The sequence below is a fragment of the Acipenser ruthenus genome, chromosome 8 (assembly GCF_902713425.1).
Source record: "Acipenser ruthenus chromosome 8, fAciRut3.2 maternal haplotype, whole genome shotgun sequence".
NCBI classification, from domain to species: domain Eukaryota; kingdom Metazoa; phylum Chordata; class Actinopteri; order Acipenseriformes; family Acipenseridae; genus Acipenser; species Acipenser ruthenus.
In genome coordinates, this window is record NC_081196.1 from 13,481,186 (window position 1) to 13,504,827 (window position 23,642).

Below are 23,642 nucleotides of genomic sequence, written 5' to 3' on the forward strand. Positions count from 1 at the left end.
ATGGAGCAATGGATGGTAGCAGAGAGCTGAGAAAAACACCAAGTTAACGTATATTTAACTATATTTAAACAACCGCACATTAGAAGTAAATTGAAGGCAATATGGTAGAGAAGTTACGACAACTGAAAAGTTGATTGTGTCAAAGCAAAAATGACTGGCCAGCAGCACAAGGTTGTACAAACAAGTCCTTTGACCTCCAGCCCCGACATGAAAGACGTTTGCCCTTCGGGGAGTCCGCTGTGGGGTATAAAACTAATTAAACAAGTTTTTGCTTCGAATATACAGCTGGTTTATGAGGGGTCATAAAGCTAGTCTTCAGGGGGATCTGGAAGGAGCCAGACACTTCAAAAGGGGCCGATAAGAGATTTGTATAAACTAATCAAGAGAAACTTGTTTTTTCCCCCCCGATTGGAGTGCACATGGTACATAGTGACCAGAATAATGCATTGTCCCTTTGCCATTGGTTGAGTGTTATAGGAAGAGGAGGAGAGAGACACCTATGCAGAAGGGTATTTAATGTCATGTAAAAGATGTAACAACTGGTAATCGGTTCTATACTTTGACTGGTTTCCCTGCGTGTATGAAATAAACTTAACACCGATTAAGAAATGGCATCTGTGCAGTTTAAGAAACACCGATACTCACGTTTTAAGTTACATCACAGCCAAAGACCGATTAAACACTAGTGCCACATGTATTCCAGCTGAATATGCCCACACAAGATCATATGTTCCAATTGTATAGATCAGCAAGTCAATGGTTCTGGGGGCAATGTACCAACTCCTTTACTAGCACCAGATGAAGCGCTCTAAAAATAATGCAGCAGTCATTTTTTAAAAAAAGCCAGCAAATTTACTAACATACAAGTCAGTTTCTCTAATCCTTCTTGACAATAATAGTGCAGGATTTTAAAAGTTAGTTGGCAGGGGAAATAAACCCACAAGGAGGAGACAATTTCAACACAAGATAAAAGGTTTATTCAAGTTAGAGACTGCTTCTCTAGGACCTGGCCATTTGCAAGACAACCCATTTTTTGAGGAAGAGCATTACAACAGATACCGAGACCAGCAGAGCAAGCAGCCCCAGGAGACCATGGAAGTGTGTCCAGTGCTTCTCTGCAAGAGGAAGAAATAAAACGGTTACTGGCAAAGCATTCTGGTGTTCAAGTGAGGAATAAGCTTCAGGTCTGGCTTTGGCCCAAAGAGGGCAACCTCCATCTTCAAGGAAACAATACATGAAAAAGGGTAGTACTGCTTTAATCCACATGATCTCAAAATCACTTACCCATTTGTTCATGGGGCACAGGCTCATCCAAAAGGAAGGTTCCTTCACCGACAGCGATGAGGCCAGTATGACCATGAGCAGCTCGCTTGACTACGTTGGATTTCCCAGGACAGGGCTTTCCTGCACAGCGCCCTCCCACACCAAGATCTACTGGAACAGGCATATCTGTGGAAGGGGAAAGTTAACTGGAACATTTTAAATCAAGTGGTATAACGATCGCCCAAATGTTAGTCAGGGGAGCAGAACGTAAATACTTCAGGGGAAGTCAAAAATTACATATATATATATATATATAATGCAAGATGCAATAAAATTTAAGGCTAGACCTAAAAATAGCCAAACTTCAAAAAGGACTAACATCCTCAGAAACTGTGGGTCTAGAGTGCTTTTCAGCAACATACCTCTCCCATCAAAGCATCCTTCATTACAAACACGGTGTTCTGGGGAACACACTTCAGTTGAACACATAAAATAGATCTAAAAAGAAAGTAAATGGCATTAGAGCAGCTGTAGATCGGCATTTGTCTAAAATATACCATTTATGACTAGGCATTTGGAGACAAGCTTGGAGTACATGATTGGACCACTATTAAAACAAACAAAAAACTCACTTCCTCATCCAAATGCTGCTTGGTCTTGTAGTCCAGGAACTGGAAGCTTTGTATTTCAAAGCGTCGAGTGTGCTTGGATACAGGCATGTTATTGTATTTCACATGGAGGCCAGCAGCACTGCTGTAATCCAGGATGTTGGGACAACTGTGGGGTAGAAATTCAGAAGGGAGTCAGACAGCTGCCAACTAGGAGGCTTGAAGTGCATGGCAGCCATATTGCCACACTTCTAGCAGCTGCGACAGTCTAAATAGCGTGCAAAGATTTACTTCAGGCGTTTGCAGCCAATAGTATTGGATAATCTGAGCCACTCCCTTAACCTGTTGCCGAAATTACAAATCCTGTATAAAACAGCTCCAATACAAGTAGGTGCTGATGCAGCCGTTGAGTGGGTAAGAGTATGAAGGGTTGACTTCAGAAGGAGAGAATAAAGAGGTCAGCAATTTGGTCAGTAGTCATATCTGGCATGTTGCTTTGTCCAGACAAATGGAGACATCAGGATACTTGAACACCGTCGATGATTCAGGATACTCACCCTTCATAGAGGATCACCCAGGCAGCTTGAGAGGACTGGGGATAGGCGATGCAGTAGTGGACCAGCAGAACTACATTGGGGTTAGGAGGGTTTACAAGCTGCACTTCCAGATACACCTTGCTTCCAAGCAAGAAGCTCAGGGGCAGATGGGACCGAGGGTAGAAGCTAGTGTAGCTGGTGTCTGCAAGAGACAAGTGCTTTAGAATAACTGGACACCAGGTACTCCGTGTGCATCTCTTCATACACCAGCCATTGAAAGAGGGACTTCAGCCAGTCAAACCTAGCAGTCATTACGGGACATGATGCCCAACATAGGGCTACAGCACCACAAGACCAAGTGGGAGGAGAAGTTCTGACATCCACGACCCTCTCATCAAGAACTGTAGTGTACTTATTAATGGAATAAAAATAAAAAATAAAGGTTAGACATCATGCATGATGTTCAATTACCTGTGGCAATCCTTAACCTAACCCCAAGTGAGCCAAAAGCCAAGGCTGCTGATGGAGGCGGTGGGTTCACCACCAAGTAACCAGTGCTGGCCAAATGCCCTTTAGAATAGCGACATTCCACCTGGAAACTGCAGTGCAGAGAGGAGACAGTGAAGAGAAAGAATCAATGTAGATACCAGTTGGCAGAGATGGTCCATTCCTTGACAAAACCCATACTCCGATCATGGGGTCCCAACCCACCCATTACAACCAGCAACGTATGCTGGAAAACAGGTGTCTTTCAGCAAGTGGGTTAACCGACACTTCCCAGCTCGTAAAAGAAATTACCGATAAGGGCCATCTCTGGTAATTTGTCCATACATCTGCTGGTTCCCCCGAACCAAGCCATGAACTTCAGCAAGATAAATTGTAGTCTCCGCCACCGTCTACAGAAACAAAAAAGCTTGTGGGTGAGAACTGAAGCAGATGGGAGGAGGATTGGAAAATCAACTGGGCCAGTGCAAAACCAGTGGTATTGCATTAGATTAGCACCCTACCACCACCCTTTAAAAAAAACATATGGCTACAAGGACTGTAGCCTAAAATCCTAACCTTTGTTGTAGTGACAAAACTAGCAAACCCCAGAGGAGGAGGGAACTTACAAAGACATGTGTCCCACAGCCAGTCACAGGAAATTTGAAGATGGCAAAGTCTGGAGTGCAGATTACTGGGGCACATGATCGGTTTCCTGCAATTACTAGACTGCCAGGATCGATTTCTGGCTTAGTTGAGGTGCGGTCTACGGAGAATACAAAATGGCCATCTGCAGTGCATGCTGAAAAAGTAGAAGCAAAGAATTCCATTAATGCAAATAGTGAAGCTTGTGAAAGTGTTTACCTGAAGGACCAGGTCTCCTGTACAGCAAGATTGCAATTGAAGTCAATTATCTCCCCGCCCTCTCCAAATTTTCCTATACAAGCTGTTCAGTTAATCTGGATTGCTCATTAGATGAGCAGTACTATATTAAAACCAAGCCATACCATTCAAAGGATAGTAACACTGGGAAGTTGTTGCATCCACACAACATCCATTGGCCACACACAGTTGTGGATCAGCATTAGGTGGACCACAAGCAACCTGCTGACTTCTTGGTATCTTGCACCCTGCAAAACAGTACACTTAAATGTTTCACATTGTATAGGGAAGACCCTGTAGTTTAGGTTAACATCTTGGGTAGGGAAATCCGAGAGACTTGGTCAAAAGGCACACGGCATTCAAGTAAAACAAACATGATGCAGCAACAGCAGATTTGGTAGACGAGCAGCACCAGACTTGAGCATTCCTGCATTATGAAGAAGTGTCCAGTGAATAAACACTTACCCTCACGTGGTACTAGACCAGGAACAGGACACTTGGCCTGTATATCTCCTCGCTCCCCAGTAAGAGTGGTGTAAATGACTCTCAGGATGTAGAAGTTGTTCTAGAAGTGGAAAGGGAGTTGCTCATTCCTGACAGTATTTTGATCACTCCCAATACAAATGGGGATTACAGCTGCAATTGCCCTCCGCTTACCAGTATCTTGACATTGCAGGCCTTGTAAGGAGCGGTCAAGATGTTCTTGCCGTTCCCCCTCACCAAACTGAGGCCACAAGTCTTGGGAGCACTGGTAACAGCTACCAAGTTGTTGGATTCATCTACAACAGATGCCACATTTAGAGCATGCTTTCTGTTTTACAGCACCCAAATTACTGTGTACCAAGCCAACTCACCCATTAACTGGATATCTTGTAGCAGTCCCCCAGGAAGTTCCACTGTCATGCAAGTATCACTGCAGAGGACAGAAACCCCAAAGGGAGGGAGCGGCAACCCTGTTGGTAAAGCTGCACTGACTGGACATTTCATCTGCACCAGTACCCTTTCCCCAGTAAGGGTTACATATGCTAGAGTCAGGACATAATTCCCATTCTGGAAGAGAATTAAGGGAGGGGAGAGCATATGTACATGCTTTTAAAATTCATATGCAACAATACAAAAAGCTAAATATTTACCAGCATCTTCACATCACAGGCTGTGTAAGGGGTTGTGAAGAGGTTCTTTCCTCTCCCATGCACCAAGCTGTAGCCACACTTTCTGGTATCATCTTTGACAGTTACCAGAGTGTTGGATTTATCTGCAAAAGGCAAGGATGCCACGAAATTGGGTTTCCAGGGTTATCCTCACTGCCAAGCAATTCGGGAGGAAAGTTACCTGGGCCAAGGCACAACTTACCTATCAGGGCTACTTGTTCAATTGGTCCTTCAGGCAGCTCTATTGTCATGACTGAGGCTTTGCAGACAGTGGGTATTGGTGGTTTTCCAGTAGTGGTTGTAGAGGAAGGTGTTTTTGTGGGTGCTGCAGCACTGGTGGGGCATTTCATGTGAACATAAACTTGTTGCCCAGAAGTTGTATAGCGGAGGGTCAAGATGTAGTTCTCATTCTAGAACAAGGAGGAAGTTGGCTTCAGAATGTAGAACAAGCAAATTGCAGGCTTCGGGTAGTAGTCCAGACATTTTGGTCATGTCAGCAGGTGTCAAATGGCTTGCTTTGAAGCAGACCAGAAGATCTACTAGGCACACTCTTGCAATAATGCCTTCAATTTGTTGTCCCACTTCAGTGGGATCACACTTACCTGGACTAGTTTCAAAACTAAATCTGTTTACATTTCAAGCCTGCAGTGTGTTGCTGAAGTTTCAGGATGGAGCTGCACTTTGGTAGTTGCAAACAATATTGCCAGCAAGATGCATTTATACTACTTCCAAATATCTGACATCACTTCAAAATGTCTATGATTTGATGCTCAGATTTCCTGGAGAATGAGTTTGAGCAAGAAATGGCAGGTTACCAATCTGTCTGATCTACTTCCCCAAACTGCAACAATTTTTTTTTTTTTTTTTTATATATATATATATAGAACCTTGGGCTAAGCAGCCATAAAACAGGGTTCAAAATGTCATGTCAAAGCTTAGGGTGTACATGGTTTGCATTACGCAATTACCCAAATTAAAATGCAACATACAAAATGGACCATGCAGCTTTATGCAATTAAAGCAGCTTATACATATAGCCGTGTGATGGAGAGAGAGGAAGGATCAATGCTGTAAAATCTCCCTCCCAACTAGAAAGGGCGCTGTGTAAGGGGGAAGGTATGCTGCCTCCTAGATCTGCCACCTCTGTGGTAGGTGGAAGCCGGGAGGTGACCATATTAGGAGGGGCGCATAGCTGCAAGTACTCGGGACGATTCCATTGCAGTCAGCTGCAGGGCCGCCCTCTATTGGAGAAACCATGGCGACGCATTAACCGCGGGCAGGAGTTTGCTGGGTACAAAGGGGCAGCAGCTACGTCCGTACCTCCCCTTGCGCTGAGAAAATAGAGCAACTGGCTGGAGCCGTTTATTTTCTGTGCGTTAAGGGTTTGTGTTTTCTAGAGGAGCAGGAGGATGGGAGGCTGTAGCCGGAGAGCCAACTTTTACCCCAGAGCACGCCCCTCACCACGATCCCCCTAAAGGAATAAAGCACTGTTTACGGGCACGGAGGATTGTGGCTATCTTAGTGTCTGGTTTATCTTTTTTGGACTCCAAACTGTTTTGCCCCAATACCATCGTTGGTAGCAGGGCTTATTTATTTGGAATTATTATTGATGGACTTTGATATTAAAAAAGGCTTTTTTGGGAAAACAGCAGTTTGGACATTACATTCTTTGCACTGCACCAGTCAGTCACAAGCTGATATGCATTTAACCATATCATACAATCATCCATCCATCTAATCACACACAAAAACACCCATGTACCATTGTTCAGGTGTTTTAAAATATCCCACACCTCCCTCCCCATGATTACCAGTATCCTGACATCACAGGCTTTGTAGGGGGTTATGAAAAGGGTCCTTCCACTTCCCTGCAGCAAGGTGTAGTTGCAGTACATGGGAGCCTTGTTGACAACTACCCATTTGTTGGCATAATCTACAACAAGAAAAAAGTTACCGTAAGATTCCACTACTGTCCCATGGACAAATTTGCAGGTGTCGGCCAAAAGTCCAACTCACCTAGAAGCTCCACTAGGTCTAAAGAGTCCTTGGGCAGCTCCACCATCATTCCGGATGAGTTGCACACCACATCTGGTGCTGGGGGGGTCCTTGTTGATTTCCTGGTCGTGTTTGTAGTTGCAGGATCTTTTGTTGGTTCTCCTGCACTGGTTGGACATTTCATCTGCACATACCCTACTTTACCATCAATTGTTGTATAGCGCAAGGCCAAGAAGTAGTTCTCATTCTAGAATTCAATTTGCATATAAAAAAAGGTTTAGGGTAAAAGGAAAGTAAACTCACAAGCAGAAACTGGAACCAGCTAATCCCCAATGAGGGTCTTTGGAGTACTTCATACAACATAAGGAAATCCAAGAGCAGTACAAGTCAGGGTATGTGAAACCAGCCCCATCTGTTTTGCAAGCACTACTTTGGGTTCATTCTCTACCCCCCTCCCCTTATGGCATTAGACCATCACCTTGCAGAAACCCCTTTACAGTTGTGTATTTACAGTCCAAGTTTGAATAGAAGTACAGGAGTAGCCTATTTTGCTAGAAATGGGATTACCAGAATCTTGACATCACACGCCATGTAGGGGGTTTTGAAGAAGTTCCTTTCTCGGCTCTGAACCAAGGTGTAGTTGCAATCCTCAGGAGCATCAATGACAGCTACCCACTTGCTGGATTCAGCTACAAGAGAAGAGTGCATAAAAATTCCCCTAGTGCCCTTGCCAAGTTCATCCACATGGGATCAAAAAACCCAACTCACCTAGAAGCTCTACTAGTACCAGAGGTTCCTTGGACAGCTCCACTACCATACTAGAGGCTGTGCAGACTACAGTTGGCTCCCCACCAGTGGTTGTCACAGTTGTCTTCGTAGCAATTCCAGTGGTCCTGGTCGGTTTGGTTCGCGCCCATGTAGTGGGAGTAGTTGTTGGGGCTTTTGTGGGTTCTCCAGCACTGGTTGGGCATTTCATCACCACATACCCTTTTATGCCACCAGTTGTCAGATACCATATCTTCAAAACATAGTTGTTATTCTAGAACAAATATATAATACCAACATTGATTCCATGGTTAATCACACAAGATGGAAATATGAACTTAATTTAACAGAAGGACAAGAGGAAAGCAGAGCAAGTTGGGCCAATCATACCATTGCCTAAAAATTTATATACTGAGCAACAAAAGAAACTGGACTATTACAACACATTTAAAAAAAATGCCCAAGATCAGATCATTTTGCAGCATCTTCGTGATGTCAATTGTTAAATCAGCACAATAAAAAGTCACTGCACCTGCTCTAAAACAGAAGTCATTTTTCAATCACATTTAGTGAATTTTATCCAAATACAAAGACACGTTTCTTTTGATGCTCAGTATATGAAGCTTTAATGAAAGCACAGAAGTTTGGTTGGAGGGGAGAGAAGGCACACAGTACAGTGTTGAGTAGCTAGGTGAGCTTGGACACAAGGATTACCAATATCCTGACATCACAGGCCGTGTAGGGGGTTATGAAGAAGTTCCCTCCCCTTCCCTGCAACAAGGTGTAGTTGCAGTACTTGGGAGCATCAATGACAGCTACCCACTGGTTGGATTTATCTACAAAGAGAGAGAAAGTTACCATAGCCTCCATTAGTGTCACACGATGCCCCTCAAATACCCAACTCACCTAGAACCTTGACCAGTCTTAGAGGTTCATTGGGCAGCTCCACCACCATACTGGAAGCTGTGCAGACCACAGTTGTAGGGGCCTTGGTTGTCTTCCCAATGGTGGTCCTGGTCGGCTCCCCAATGGTGGTTGTGGTGGTCTTCCTGCTGGTGGTCCTAGTTGGCTCCCCAATGGTTGTTGTAGTCCTCCCCGTGGTAGTCCTCCTGCTGGTGGTCCTGGTAGTCTCCCCAATGGTTGTCGTAGTCCTCTTGCTGGTGGTCTTGGTTGGCTCCCCAGTGGTTGTCCTCCTGCTGGTGGTCCTGGTAGGCTCCCCAATGGTTGTTGTAGTCCTCTTGCTGGTGGTCTTGGTTGGCTCCCCAGTGGTTGTCCTCCTGCTGGTGGTCCTGGTAGGCTCCCCAATGGTTGTTGTAGTCCTCCTGCTGGTGGTCCTGGTAGGCCTCCTGCTGGTGGTCCTAGTTGGCTCCCCAATGGTTGTTGTGGTAGTCCTCCTGCTGGTGGTCCTGGTAGGCCTCCTGCTGGTGGTCCTAGTTGGCTCCCCAATGGTTGTTGTGGTAGTCCTCCTGCTGGTGGTCCTGGTAGGCCTCCTGCTGGTGGTCTTCCTGCTGGTGGTCCTGGTTGGCTCCCCAATGGTTGTTGTGGTAGTCCTCCTGCTGGTGGTCCTGGTAGGCCTCCTGCTGGTGGTCTTCCTGCTGGTGGTCCTGGTTGGCTCCCCAATGGTTGTGGTGGTAGTCCTCCTGCTGGTGGTCCTGGTAGGCCTCCTGCTGGTGGTCTTCCTGCTGGTGGTCCTGGTTGGCTCCCCAATGGTTGTTATGGTAGTCCTCCTGCTGGTGGTCCTGGTAGGCCTCCTGCTGGTGGTCTTCCTGCTGGTGGTCCTGGTTGGCTCCCCAATGGTTGTTGTGGTAGTCCTCCTGCTGGTGGTCCTGGTTGGCTCCCCAATGGTTGTTGTGGTAGTCCTCCTGCTGGTGGTCCTGGTAGGCCTCCTGCTGGTGGTCTTCCTGCTGGTGGTCCTGGTCGGCTCCCCAATGGTTGTTATGGTAGTCTTCCTGATGGTGGTCCTGGTACTCTTGGTTGGCTCCCAAGTAGTTGTTGGTGCTTTTGTGGGTTCTCCAGCATCGGTGGGGCATTTCATCACCATATACCCTTTTTTGCCACCAGTTGCCAAATACCAGATCTTCAAAACATAGTTGTTATTCTAGAATGAGGAAACATCTTTAATATACCCAACTGATCAACGCTTTTAAAATTGCACCACACAAGATGCAGATATCCAATCGGATATTAACACTAGAACCTCCACAGCAGCCATTTTGACAAGGCTTTCAAAAATTAAGTAACTCTGCATGGCTGAATGTTATGCGGTTGTCCGTTTAGGACTCACTACATGTATTAAATATCCCGACAGTATTGGAAAGGCAGGATCACAAAAGGGAAGATACAATCCCTCCCACATAGAACTGCCAGCAGTTATTTTGACTGCCTTTTACAAGATGCTTTTTTTTGTTATTTAATACAAGCTGGTTATCTGTACTAGACCCGACAACCACCAATTCCTTCATTTTGTACAAGGAATGCACTGGGGAAAATCTCTTGAAGCTAGCCACAGCGCTTCAGCAAAAACATTGATCAGAGAAATGTAAAAGCAGCAGGCTGCTGAAGTTCATCCTGGATTCAGTGCTACACAGAGGAAACGCATGTTACTTCTGTTTTAAAAGTAAACACATTTGTTTTTAGTATGTACATATACCCGTTTACACACTAGTTTCATTTAAAAGTAGTGCTTTGTGGCACGCTAGAAAGTAACCCCTTATGTTTAATTGTTCCTTTTAAATAGTGTTTGGTCATGCAGATGTTTGCTAGGACATGCTTGAATAAAAGTTGTTGCATCATAGTTGCCTTCCATTTTAATACGGATGTTTAAAATGAAAATCACAAATACTGCGTGCGGTGGTTTTAGGTACAAGTAACTGCAGCGGTTCTAGTGTGAAGTCACAAGTGTTGGAGAGTCACGATAAAAACTTGGACAAGAGGGAAGCAGAGAAAGTTGGGCCAATCACACCACCACTAAACACTTCAGGAAGCTTGATTTAAAAGAATGCTCGACACGGAGAGAGCAAGTGTCTTAATTACATTGCCTTTAGGCAAAGGCAGAAGCCATATGGACTTGATAATGTGAAACAATTGGACAGGGTTCACCACCTCCAATTACACAAAAGGATTACCAATATCCTGACATCACAGGCCGTGTAGGGGGTTATGAAGAAGTTCCCTCCCCTTCCCTGCAACAAGGTGTAGTTGCAGTACTTGGGAGCATCAATGACAGCTACCCACCGGTTGGATTTATCTACAAAAGAAAAGAGAAATTTGCCATAAAGACTCCCCCTACAGTGTCAGACATGATGCCCCTCCAATATCCAAAGCCTAACTCACCTAGAACCTTCACAAGTCTTAGAGGTTCCTTGGGCAGCTCCACCACCATACTGGAGGCGGTGCAGACCACAGTTGCAGGGGTCTCGGTCACCCCTACAGTGGTGATACTGGTAGTGGGGGTTCTAGAAGTCTTGGTTGGCTTAGTAGTGGTTTTTATTGGACATCTCATGTGCACGTAGCCTCCCTTAGCAATGGTTATGTAGAGCAAGGTTAAGATGTAGCTTCCATCCTGCAAGTGAAGGGACAGAACTAGTTGAATGCAGAAGGATGTTATTATTATTATTATTATTTTATTATTATTTATTTCTTAGCAGACGCCCTTATCCAGGGCGACTTACAATTGTTACAAGATCTCGCATTATACATTATTTCACATTATACAGATATTACATTATTTTTACATACAATTACCCATTTATACAGTTGGGTTTTTACTGGAGCAATCTAGGTAAAGTACCTTGCTCAAGGGTACAACAGCAGTGTCCCCCACTGGGGATTGAACCCACAACCCTCCGGTCAAGAGTCCAGAGCCCTACCCACTACTCCACACTGCTGCCCCATGTTATGCCTTTGTTTTTCCACTGCAGAGCTACCAACGTCACACGCAGTGAAAGACAGTTACCGAGTTAGTCAAAAGCACAAACTGTTAAAAAAAAAACCAACAGTACAGCTGTATTGCTATAGTTTCTAAATATTTAGGAATGTCTAAAAACAATCCCTGAATTGATTTAGTTAAAATTAGTTTTGTTGAATGGGGGGTTTAAATAGGATTTGACAATGATCTCATTTAAGGATAGTCATCTAGTTTGTTTGGGTGCTAAAAGAATGCTGTGCAGTTTGGTTCGGCTTGAGAAAGCCAGTTGAGAACTACCTGTACCCGTACCCCATCGAGCCCTCGCAGGTCGGATGTGCTAGGGGAGAAGGGGTATCAAGGTAGTATTAGAGATTAATCTTCAGATTAGCATACAATGTACAATTCCTACCTGTATCCGGACATCACAAGCCCTGTAGGGGGTTGTAAAGAAGTTCCTGCCGCCTCCTCCCTGCACCAAACTGTAGTTGCAGTAACTGGGAGCATTACTGATATCTACCCATTCATTGGACGGACCTATACAAAAACAAAGTTACTTTACCTACCAAGATGGATCAGTTCCCTCCCAAAAAGGGTTTGGGCCAAATTCAAACTCACTCAATAGTAGAACTTGAAGCAACTCAGAGGGCAATTCTACAGTCATGCTGGAGGCTCTGCAGAGAGCAGTGTCAGGGAGAGTAGGCATTGTAGGTTTCCAACTAGTTGTCGTTTCTCCAGCAGTAGTTCCGGTCAGCTCCCCACCAGAGGGGCTAGTAGTCTCTGTTGGCTCCCCACCAGTGGTGGGACATCTAATGTCCAAGTACCCTCGTTTATCAGCAGCAGTTATGTAAAGCAAGGTCAACATGTAGTTTCCATTCTGAAAAAGTGAAGGGACACAAGTTGAAGACTGGAAGGACTATTCCACGACAGTGTACATCATCTCATCTGCTTCAACTCTGGGAGGCTTCCATAGCTGGCAACCATCTTGCCTCAAAAGTGGAGTTTAGTGTGTTACGGTAAAATTTAAAAATGTACTCCAGCTCTACATCCCACCCATATTCATGCTTAAAAATGTGTCTAGCATCAGCAACATTAAATTGTGGTGCCAGATTAGATCGCCATGCACTACATTCTAGCGCCATCATGCCAAATTTGCACCACTGGGATAGCTTAGGCTTGAACACACCAATGCTTTCAAGTGTAGTCCTGCTGTGAAAAAGGTACCAGAGACATTGAACATATCAAAATGCATTGCGAGACTAGTTAAACCTAAACTGTCCCAGTGAACACATTGTCATACGAGGACCTGAATGCATGCCTGCCACAGGCATAACCTGGGTCCTAAAAAAAAGTGCGACAGGCAGCAATTGCGCTGCAGTAACAGATTTTTAGAACCCGAAACATTGGAGAGAAATTACTTTTGCAAAAATACAAGTTTAAAATATGGGAGAAAAAAAAAAAAAAAAAAGCCAAGGAGAAGGGCCTAAAGTAAGGGAGACGCCCAGTAAAAAGGGGAGTCGACAGGTCCGAGTGCAGGTGAAATTGCTTTTAACTCTGGGAGGGATTAAAGAGCCGAATGTATTGCTTGAAGAGAAGGAGACAGGGGATAATACGGTTATGTTTGTGAAGATTTGCTTTACAATAGTCAGTTGTCCAAGCTAATTGGGACAAATACTAGTTTGCATAATCTATTCGTATGGATAAGCAAACAGGTATTAATTACTGCAACTAATGTAACGTTTACACAAGTACAGATGAACCCGTTTCATATCACCTCGCTTATCATGACTTCAATCCACCACTTGCCATACACCGTAGGTTCTTTGAGAACTTTGAATATCTTCACAAAGCTGCTTCAGTCACATTTTGTACAGCCGGTCAAATGCTTCATGGCTGGGCTTTACCAAGTAACCACAAGGGGATGTCAGTGCTTATACACCCTACAACAAATCATCTCGTTGCCAAAATCCATCAAGTTATACAAATGCACACACAAGAAAGCGCAACACCTAACTGATGGTGCAGTCGAATTCATGCCTTGTATAAAAAGACTCATTCCAACCAATGACACAAGTGTTCTGTAGTACACTATGCATTTGTTTAAATGAAAGAATGACAGGGTACAGTATTACACACCTAATTCTCTATCAAACTTTGAAAATCAAGTTTCAGTACAACTGCCAAATTACACAACTTCAGGAATCATTAACTTCAAACATTTAGTAAAAGTGTTTCTATACTTGCTGTTATGGCATTGGAAGAACATGCAATTAAACAAAAAGTTCTTAGCTGCTCAAATACAGGATCTCCAGCCCCTCCTGACACAAAAGAATGACGGGACGGTTTAAGTTTGCTTAACTGCAACAGTTTAAAAACACACTATAACCCATCTAAGGTTTTGGCGGTCAGAATTCCTTAACTGGCATTTGCCTCCGTCTGATGCTCCTTTTTGGTAGCTAAATCTCAGCCATGTCTAGCAGTATCAGCCGTGTGCACCACACACCTATACAATTCACCACAAGACTACTGTACAGAGGAACAGTTTTGAATTGCATATTTTGGACTGGGTTTACAATTTCAGATTGCAATTTACATAGTTTCAAAACGAGGGATAAAAAGCTCAGCCCTTCCCCAACAGAGTTAGGACAAAGTTTAGTTAGGGCTCAGAGGGAACTAGGTTTTGTTTCCCCATTTGTTATAAAAGAAAAGTGTGCTGGAACACACTTAACTGTGTTGGTATCATTGAACAAGTCCTGGCAAGAGGCTAGCAAATCCTTCTGCGTTCCCAAATTACCTACATTTTTAGGATTGAGAACACATAGTAGGCAGCAGTGTGGAGTAGTGGCGAGGGCTCTGGACCACAGGGTCGGGAGTGCAGTCTCAGATGGGGGACACTGCTGCTGTACCCTTGAGCAAGGTACTTGACCTAGATTGCTCCAGTAAAAACCCAACTGTATAAAAGGGGTAATTGTATGTAAAAAAATAACGTGATATTGCAAGTCACCCTGGATAAAGGCCTCTGCAAAGAAATAACTACATAGTAAAACTTCACATAACCGCCGGTCTCCACTAAGCGCCAGGGCTGCTGTGAAATAAGGTAGATAGACGCCGGGTGTCTTAAATGGCAAGTTATGAATAGTGCAAGACAAGAATTTCGCGAGCAAGAAATGTTTGCTAATTTAGCGTTCGTTAAATCTGTAAAGTTAACGTGCCGGAAAATAAAAGCGCAAACATTTATTGCAGCAAAGATGGACCTTGAAGGCCATTAGCAAAGTGAAGCTGCCGCAAGAAAACAAACCTGTTCCAGTAATAGAATGCAAGCCATACATTCTAACGTTATTCATTTTAAAACCAGTTGAAGCTTTGAGCGTGCTGAAAGTAATTCAGAACTTGTTTCCCCAATATTAACACTGGTGCCGTGGTGTATTTGTACTATTTTGTAGAACAGTTTTGTGCATTTGAGTCTTGCAACATATAGTATTACCCCTTTTCCAGCGGTTTATTAATGTACACGTTATAAAAACACAAATTAATCACTTTTGCTTGTGATGAAACTGGTACTTGAGTTTATTGTGAATCAACAGTTTGAAGCATAGGAGTGTTGAGCCAACAGTATGAACTTATTTCATATTAAACACAGTATTTCATGTGGTTGTTTTGCAATGAAGATTCTTTGCTGGTTAATTTCTCAGAGAGTCCATGCCTACCAATGTACACGTTTTGTGGGTTAATAAATGGGTTAAAGATACCAATTAATTTTAGAACCATGTTTGTGCTGCAGGCCTACCTTAATACACAGTTGTGTTCCAATACTCACAGGGTTCTCTAGTGGATTTCTGTTTTTATTAATACTACAACACATTGTTATTACCCACTTACACGAATGCATCTGTCAGCATGAAAATCAAAGGACACAGAATTCTATTAGGTACAGAAATATACCACATTTGAAAACACCAGAATTCACTTTGATTGAACTTGCCTTTTTTTTTTAATTCAGCAAATCAAGAGCATTCGTTGTTGAGCTGTGGTACAGAATTTAACGTAGGCTTCAGTTTTATTCCTGAAATGTGTTTAGCACATCCTCTACAGTTTGTCATTCATTGTCAGTCATAAATTGACTGAATCATCATTTTAAAAAATAAAATAAAAAGGTACAGGGCTAGTTTTAAAAGGCTACAATGTATAGAGGTGTGCATATATGTGGCCATTTGTTCAGGAGTATGGGCCCACAAGCGTATGTGTGCCTAGGGCCCAGCAATAGGTTAATCTGGCACTGCATGCAAATCAAAAGAAACTACAATATATCAAAGTCCATCAGAAGCCATAATACAGTATTTCATGTTACAAATTGAAATGTCAAGTTTATGAAGTATATGGAAACACATAGTGCCATGTAATTCCATAGCTTAAAAGTAACATTGAGCAGGTTTCATTCAACTTCATGAATGAACACTGGTTAATTCTATGGGGGGGGGGGGGGGGGGTGGAGATAGGTCACAGCTGCAAGTCTTGGAATTGGCACATCAAGATTATGTAGTTGGGTACAAAGCCACTTCCTCTGAATTTCAATTCCATTTTCTCCCTTCAAATTAGTGAAGATTAACAGCAGTCATGCCCCCCAACCCCACCACAGATCAAATGGAGGATTACCATACAATGTATTCCTACCTGTATCCGGACATCACAAGCCCTGTAAGGGGCTGTAAAGAAGTTCCTGCCGCCTCTTCCCTGCACCAAACTGTAGTTGCAGTAACTGGGAGCAGCATTGATATCTACCCATTCATTGGACAGATCTACAAAGAAACCAGATTGACATGAACTACCAAGGACTACTCAGTTCCCTCCAAAAATGCTGGAGCCAAATTCAAACTCACTCAATAACAAAACTTGTAGTGACCCAGAGGGCAGTGCTACAGTCATGCTGGAGGCTTTGCAGACAGGAGTGGGAGGGAGAGTTGGTTTTGTAGGTTTCCCAGTAGTCACTGGCTTCCCAATACTTGTAGACCTAGTAGTAAGGGATGTTGTCTCTACAGCTGGACAAGTCATTTGCACCATCCCTCTTACCCCAGTTGCAGTTGTGTAGATTACAGTCAAGACATAGTTTTTATTCTGGAAAGAAAAGGGTAGACACAAGAACATAGTCATTGGTAGCAAGCAATTACAGTGGGGAACACTTCTCAACTCTCATTTAGTTGAAATCAAATGTTCTACGTGACACATTCAAAGCCTAACTTACAGATGCATGCAAGAAATTACTAGTAGACTTAAAGGCCAGCCATATGGCTCTGCGATTCTTCTAGTTAAGCCTTTAAAAAGGACCTGGATAGTGTGAACACGATCATAATGAAGTGGGCTTTTAGGACCACGATCATGTAAAACACAATAAAAATAAAGGTTTCTTGTGAATTTATAGGAAGAGCGTCAACTACAGCCAAAAAGCACCTGGTCCTGGGGAGTGTCTCACGTCCAGACTACGGGGAGCATCCTGCACTCTACTCAAGTGCTTTTACTGGATGCGCCACTCAGGAGCCCCTGTACAAGGTTGCTTGAGGTACCTCAAAGCTGTCATGTTTGGAGGAGTAAGTATTCCTTGTCCCTGTAGTTTGGGCATTCCATTTCCCAAACGCCCCAATATCCCAGTGGATGCAAGAATATTGTTAGGACAATTGTTCTGGCTATAGAAAAATTGGGATTAGGGTCATTTCTATTTAGAACGTGCATCCGTTTCCACAAGTTATTCTTCGTCGCCATAGTCTATCCTCACAAGGTCCTGTAACCCCCCCCCCCCCCAAAAAAAAAGGTGCTGGCCCAAAGTTGAAGCCATCAAAGTGGAGACCTAATCAATAATCCATTTTCTTACCACAATGCAATTCTATTTTGGTTCTTTGATCTACATATTGCGTATTAATGATCAAATACAACCGGTCCAGAATGCAGGCGCTTACTCCTGAAGTATCATTACAGCACATGTATGCTTAAATAAAAGCCAGGAAAAAACCCAGCAAGAGGCTGCCATAATCTGAATGCCTTTCTTCATTACATATGCACAGTGCATGGAACCCAATACCATGGGCCCTGCTCATTTATATCATGTTGCCCAGATCAGAGGGTTAGTCATTACCAGTATCCAGACATGACAGGCCTTGTAGGAGGTTATGAAGAGGTTTCTTCCTCTTTCCTTCATCAGTGTGTAGTTGCAGTTCTTTGGGACATCCTTTACAGCTACCCATAGCCCATTGGAGGTATCTACAAAAGTAAACCAGTTTCCATGAGGATCATCATAACCTATATATATATATATATATATATATATATACATACATACATATATACATACATATACACACACACAATGATCATATATAATATTAATAAAATATTCTTACTCATTATCTTGACTTGTTCCAGAGGCCCCTCAGGCAGCTCCACCATCATGCTGGAAGCTCCACAGACAGGAGTTGGAGGAATGGGTTTTGTAGAGGGAGGGGGTTTTGTTGGTTCTCCAGTGGTAGGGCATTCCATCTGCACTGATGCAAAGTCTCCAGAATAACTTGTATACATAATGGCCAGGACATAGTTTCCATTCTACATGTACAAGGGGAGAAGGAGGAGGACAGTGGCAAAGTATGAAAGCATTAATTGGACAAAATGCCACTCTAAGCTAAAGTTGATTTGATGCCATTAATATAATTCATGGAGGGGAGGCCATTTGGCCCATCCACCCAAAAACTCAGTTACCACTATAAAATTCAAAATAAAATGTTGTACCAATTTTTCTATGAAGTAGAAGTAAATTTAGGATTAAAAAAATATATATTTATCAGTCTCATCACAAGTTGTGTAGGGGGATATAAACCTGCAACGTTAGCCATCAGTTATGGAAAGTTGATTACCAGAACAGTATGTACAGAACGGGGGGACGACGACAGACCTCCAGAGTCAGATGCAAGGGACATGCAGATGAACAGACACATGGGTCCCCAGAAACTGATACGCAAGCTAAAAATGTTAATACCACCTTCCATGACAATTAGACAAGGGGTTCTCCAGACATGCAAAACAGTGATAGGTAGACAGCCACCACCATCCCCCAGTGTCTAGTCTCTGATGCTACTTCTGAAAAATGAACAAAGACTTCATCCAATAATCAAATTGAGGTGATCTTGTTGTCAGGACAGTGTTCAAACTCTAAAAATGCAAGTGCTGGCTGAAGGCAAACATGCTTTCAAAATTACATTGATAAGCCAGCCCCACTTTACCAAGACATTTCATAGCGTTACAGGGTTCCAATATACCCCAAAACGTTGGTGCTTTCAAGTTTTTTTCACCAAATACAGAGTGTAATTGCCTATATAGTGGAGAGTACACAAACACTGAAGACAATTACCAGGATCTTGACATCACAGGCACTGTAGGGAGCTGTGAAGAGGATCTGTCCTCTTCTCTCCACCATGCTGTAATTGCATGACTTGGGCGCATCAATGACTTTTACTGGCCTTTTGAGGTGATCTGCAACACAAATGTATCCATGAGTTCACATCCAGGATAGGACTAGTCCTTGATAGCACAAGTACCCCACCGCAAAAAATGTTCTAGTATCCAAATCTATCTTGTAAACACACCTAGAACCAAGACTTTTTCCAGAGATCCTGCAGGCAGCACCACAGTCATGTTAGAGGACCTGCAGACAGGAATGGGTTTCCCCACAGTGGTTGGAAGAGGTGGCAATTCTGTAGGGCTTCCAGCACTGGTTGGGCATTCCATCCGCACAGACCCTTGATTCCAAGTAGCTGTTCTGTACATTACAGTCAGGACATACCGATCTCCCTAGTAGGAACATAAATGACCAAGGCGTGTAAAAGCATATACAATTTCGCACAAGTACCACTGCCATGCAAGGATGTACAAACAATGTCCAGTCCCATTCAACTTGATGGATGACAATGTTAGCTCAAGGTCAAACCAAAATATTAAAAGATTACATATCAAGCTAGCCCCCAGGTAATCATGAAAACTGTTCTAGTGTCACGTGAAATGTACTTACCACTTGTGCAACAAAACAGCCAGTGTAGGTAGTTGTAAAGATTATTTTCTCCAGATGCAGAGAGAGATTGTAATGGCATCGTTCTGCAAAATCACTAGTCACAGTGATCTCTTTGCCAGAAAGATCTGCAATAAAGGAGACATCATTACAGCAAGTACAAGTCTTTGAAATGCCACTACAGCTTTAAGCCAAAAAAAAAAAAAAAAAAAAGGATCACAAGACACATTCACCATGCATTGGTTAATCAAATACACCAGCTAAAAAGCAGGCATCAGTACTCAGATAGTCACCAGTTTAGATCGCTTTCCAAGAGCCAAGAATAGTGGACAACATTGTGATAATCAGTGCTGTGGAATGCCCACCCTAAGGCACCAAGGAGAGTGAATGAATAAATGTGAATCTATGTATAGGTGCCACCATTGTTCAAATTCACAGGAGGTTTTGCACGGGGGGGGGGGGGGGGGGAGAAGAAATTCGGTCACTCACCTTTCACTCTAATCCCCCACCAAGGACCATTGGGTAGAACTACTGTCATGCCATCCTTGTTGCAGATGGTAGCAGACACATCCACAGGAATTACTGTAGACAGTATACTGGAAGTTACATCTCGAGTTGTAGGAGTATCAGGTTGGGAAGTTGGTTTTGGCCCCCCACCTGCATGGCAAAGCGCAGAGACCTCTCCCATTACACGATCAGCATGCTGGAACTTGATATTCAAGGCAAAGCAACCATCCTTAAAAACAAAGAAATTGCACACTCAGTATTGCTTGTACTAAAGCAGTTTACTGGAAGCATGCAGCAACATTTAATAAATCATGGCCGCAATATTCTTACCACAAACGCAACTTGACAGCTTTGGAAGGAAGCAATCAAGATGATGTGTCCAGTCTTCATTTGAAAGAGTTGATAATTACATTTCTTGGCAATACTACCGACAGCTATTGCCTTGCCAAAACCATCTGCAGAAGACAAATTCCATGAGTTCCCTGCACAGCAAGTTTTTCTAAATGCTTATTATACAAGACAGTGTTTGAGGCTTCAGTTGTACTACTCCAGTAGTAGCCAGCAAGCAAGCCAAGAACCATCTGCAATTGAACATGTGAATGGTTCACAACTTCAATTTCTATGTCCATCAGAAAGGAGGGGGTGGGTTGACACGATCAGAATTCATAGGACCATAGATGCAGCTCACCTATCACTTTGACTGCATCAAGACGTCCCTTAGGCAATTTGATTATAATGCCAGACTTGGCACAAAATACAGACGGCAAAGACGCTTCAGGTGGGACTGTGACATTAATTCCGGTCCTACAAGACATGACTGCCTGTCCTAGCTTCCCTGGAGCCATTTGATAGTAGATGTTATAGAAGTAACGATCCATCTAGGAGGGTCAAAAAATAAATAAAAAATGGCATCACTGGAGTTTTAATCTTCACAGTACTCTCTTCCTATGGGTAGGAAGGCGCTCCTAGTTTTAATTAGGAAAGTGAACAGCCAAATTGAGTGCAACAATTCCAATATTTAAATAGGAAAATAAACCCATTATATATATATGTCACACAATTTGTATGGGCACACAGGTGAAATACTGTATTGGTCCATTCTTCCTAGGTTACAATGCAGGCTGTATACAGAGCATAACGTTTCGTATACTGGTGGAAAGCAGGATACACGTACCGATCTCCTCACGTGACATCCATTGTAGGAAGTAGTGAAAGTGATCCTTCCCTCTGAATCACGCAACAGTTGATATTTGCATTTAACAGCAACTTGGTGAATGGATACCCATTTGTTTAATTTATCTACAATTGGAAGAAATTTAGAGAGATCTATTAATAGGCAGCATTTCTCAATTGGCTACACAGCAGCGAGAGGAACTGGCTACAATACACATCTTATTTAGTTACAAGAAACCGCTACAAAAAACCCACCATCACCTCCTCACAGATCCCAGTATCATCCATCACTGAAGTGCACCCAAGACGGACCACCACCACACCAGTACTTTAAAACCGAAATCCAAAATGCTTTTGAAAAGGGTGCTATAGTCTTTGTTCAAGGACATTTACTACTTTAAACATGTACTGCAGCATATATGCAACAGTTTCAAATGCATGCAAGGAGTTGCAGCAAGGTATATGGTGAAGCAAATACACCCATACATTCCAAAGTAAGATGTCATTTAGTGACAGGCAGGAACAACTCACTTTTTACACGAAGTGCTTCTACTGGTCCTGCTGGGAGTGTGATGGTCATGCTACTTGTACCACAGATTGTAACAGGTTTATCAGGTGTAGAAATTGGACAGGACATATGCACATAGTGGTTTCTCCACATCAGGGTCAGGACATATTGCCCACCCTGCAAGAAAAGGTAAGAAGTCAGGTTGAATGGGAATGCTATAGCCAACATCTGCGATTGTAAAGTCTCAAAGTTGAAAGCAGATACACTAGTTCACAAAAAAAAAAAAACTTAATTTCTTAAATTTAATTTTAATTGTATACATGGAACAGCAGTCCCGTGGCATTTGCTTTGTCAGTTTAACATTTATACTGTACAAGACAAGCAAGTGCGTATCTGATGGCATAGTAGCAGACTTTTGGAGTTATTAATCCAACTCTTACCTGTATCTTCACATTGCAACCTTTGAAGGCAGTTGTAAAGTGGACAACTCCATTTCTCTCAAACACCTTGTATCTGCACCTCTGCGGAATCTTGCTTACTTCAACAAATATGAAGGCAGCTGTGGGAGAAGTTAATGAGATTTGATAACCGTACCTCTTCCAGAATTAAACAGATACTAAGTTAAGAATCCTTACCTCGCACTTTGAGGTCTGTCAGCCTTCCACCAAACAATTTGATGGCCATATCTGCAACACTGCATGTAGTTGCTGAAGCCAGGGTGGTTGGCTCTCCTGTGCTATGAGGAAGGGGGCTTGGTGGGGCAATAGGTCGATTAAATGTACCATAGGGCCCTATAGAGGCATCAGAGATACTGCTGGGCACCCTGGGACCTCTGGAGAGATCAGGAGAGTTGAGTGCACTGGCAATCTTAAGAGCTGGAGAAAGCGCTTCATCCAACTCCAGATTTATATCAGTAAGTACAGAGCGGTCAAAAGAAGAAACATGCATTTCATTAAGGTCACCAGTAACTTGGTCCTTGCGATGATAGGAATGCACACCAGGATGCAAAGTATCAGTGCCTTCCTTTTCAAGATCTGCAAAGGCAGCAGAATCATAGCCTAGGGTTTCAGAATAGGTACCAGACTTGTGGTCAGAAGAATCAAACTCTTTCCCAAGTTCACTGATACCCATTTCTGCTGCAAGATTAACAGAATCATTGAGATCAAGGGTAGCAGTATTAGACACATTTTCTTTATCTGAAGTAGCTAAATCAGCATATGCTGAGACTTCTGGGAAGTCATCAGGGTCATTACTCCGATCAGTAAAAAGTGCATGTTCCACATTGCCTTCAGAGTCTGAAGCCATAGGGTAGTCGTCAGCAGTAAAAGGGACAGAGTTCTTGGTCAAATCAGAATTGAAGTCATCACTATCTGGATTGGAAAAGCCAGGCTGTTCAAGTGCATCCTCATCATACCTATAATGCTGGCTGAAATCAAAAAGCCCATCATTTGTAGCATCAGACTCAGAAAACACATGATCAAGAGACTGCCTCTGTTGAGCTGCAGAATAACCAGCAATCTCAGAAAGTTCACCTTTTCCATTTGGTGAAAAGTAATCCTGTTTAGAAAAAAGGTCCTCAGCATAAGTAATGGCTAAATCAGTAGCTAAGCTCAAGTTCCCTCCACGATCCAAGTTTCCTGTCCCTGACATGGAATTTGCAGCTGCTTCATCCTGCAGGCGATCATGAGCTGAAGCAAGAGCTTGTGTGAGCCTCAAGACCCAGGCCAATAAGAAGAAAGGCAGCATCGCCTGCCCTCTCCGTAACATCGCTATTGTAACTAAAATGCAACCAAAAAACACACACACAAAAAAAAGCAGTCAAT

At 43.2% G+C, this 23,642-nt stretch overlaps 1 protein-coding gene across 1 annotated transcript; it reads right to left on the reverse strand.

The window, feature by feature from the left end:
- Positions 1 to 954: 954 nt before the first annotated feature.
- Positions 955 to 23,642, reverse strand: LOC117969702 (uncharacterized). Its single transcript, XM_059028568.1, has 38 exons — positions 22,455 to 23,642; positions 22,260 to 22,378; positions 21,843 to 21,996; positions 21,313 to 21,437; positions 20,827 to 21,016; positions 20,469 to 20,593; positions 20,121 to 20,367; positions 19,635 to 19,759; positions 19,213 to 19,417; positions 18,978 to 19,099; positions 17,977 to 18,175; positions 17,712 to 17,836; positions 16,465 to 16,699; positions 16,259 to 16,383; positions 12,206 to 12,464; positions 12,000 to 12,124; positions 11,017 to 11,245; positions 10,809 to 10,930; positions 8,590 to 9,781; positions 8,398 to 8,519; positions 7,687 to 7,957; positions 7,486 to 7,607; positions 6,940 to 7,165; positions 6,735 to 6,856; positions 5,126 to 5,333; positions 4,906 to 5,027; positions 4,627 to 4,822; positions 4,430 to 4,551; positions 4,238 to 4,337; positions 3,898 to 4,020; positions 3,520 to 3,692; positions 3,206 to 3,303; positions 2,879 to 3,006; positions 2,429 to 2,609; positions 1,896 to 2,040; positions 1,686 to 1,761; positions 1,285 to 1,449; positions 955 to 1,115 (listed from the first exon to the last, which is right to left on the reverse strand). Exons 1-38 carry the CDS (start codon positions 23,584 to 23,586, stop codon positions 1,000 to 1,002), a joined length of 7,971 nt encoding a protein of 2,656 aa, XP_058884551.1. The 5' UTR covers positions 23,587 to 23,642; the 3' UTR covers positions 955 to 999.

Bases quoted from the DNA above. Each gene is read 5' to 3' on its own strand.
- LOC117969702 (XM_059028568.1), bottom strand. From the start codon at position 23,586: ATGTTACGGAGAGGGCAGGCGATGCTGCCTTTCTTCTTATTGGCCTGG. The intron at 21,997-22,259 runs GTAAGAGTTGGA...CTTTTCTTGCAG, and splicing joins GTTGCAATGTGAAGATACAG to GGTGGGCAATATGTCCTGAC. The intron at 7,166-7,485 runs GTAATCCCATTT...ATTGAATTCTAG, and splicing joins CGTGTGATGTCAAGATTCTG to AATGAGAACTACTTCTTGGC.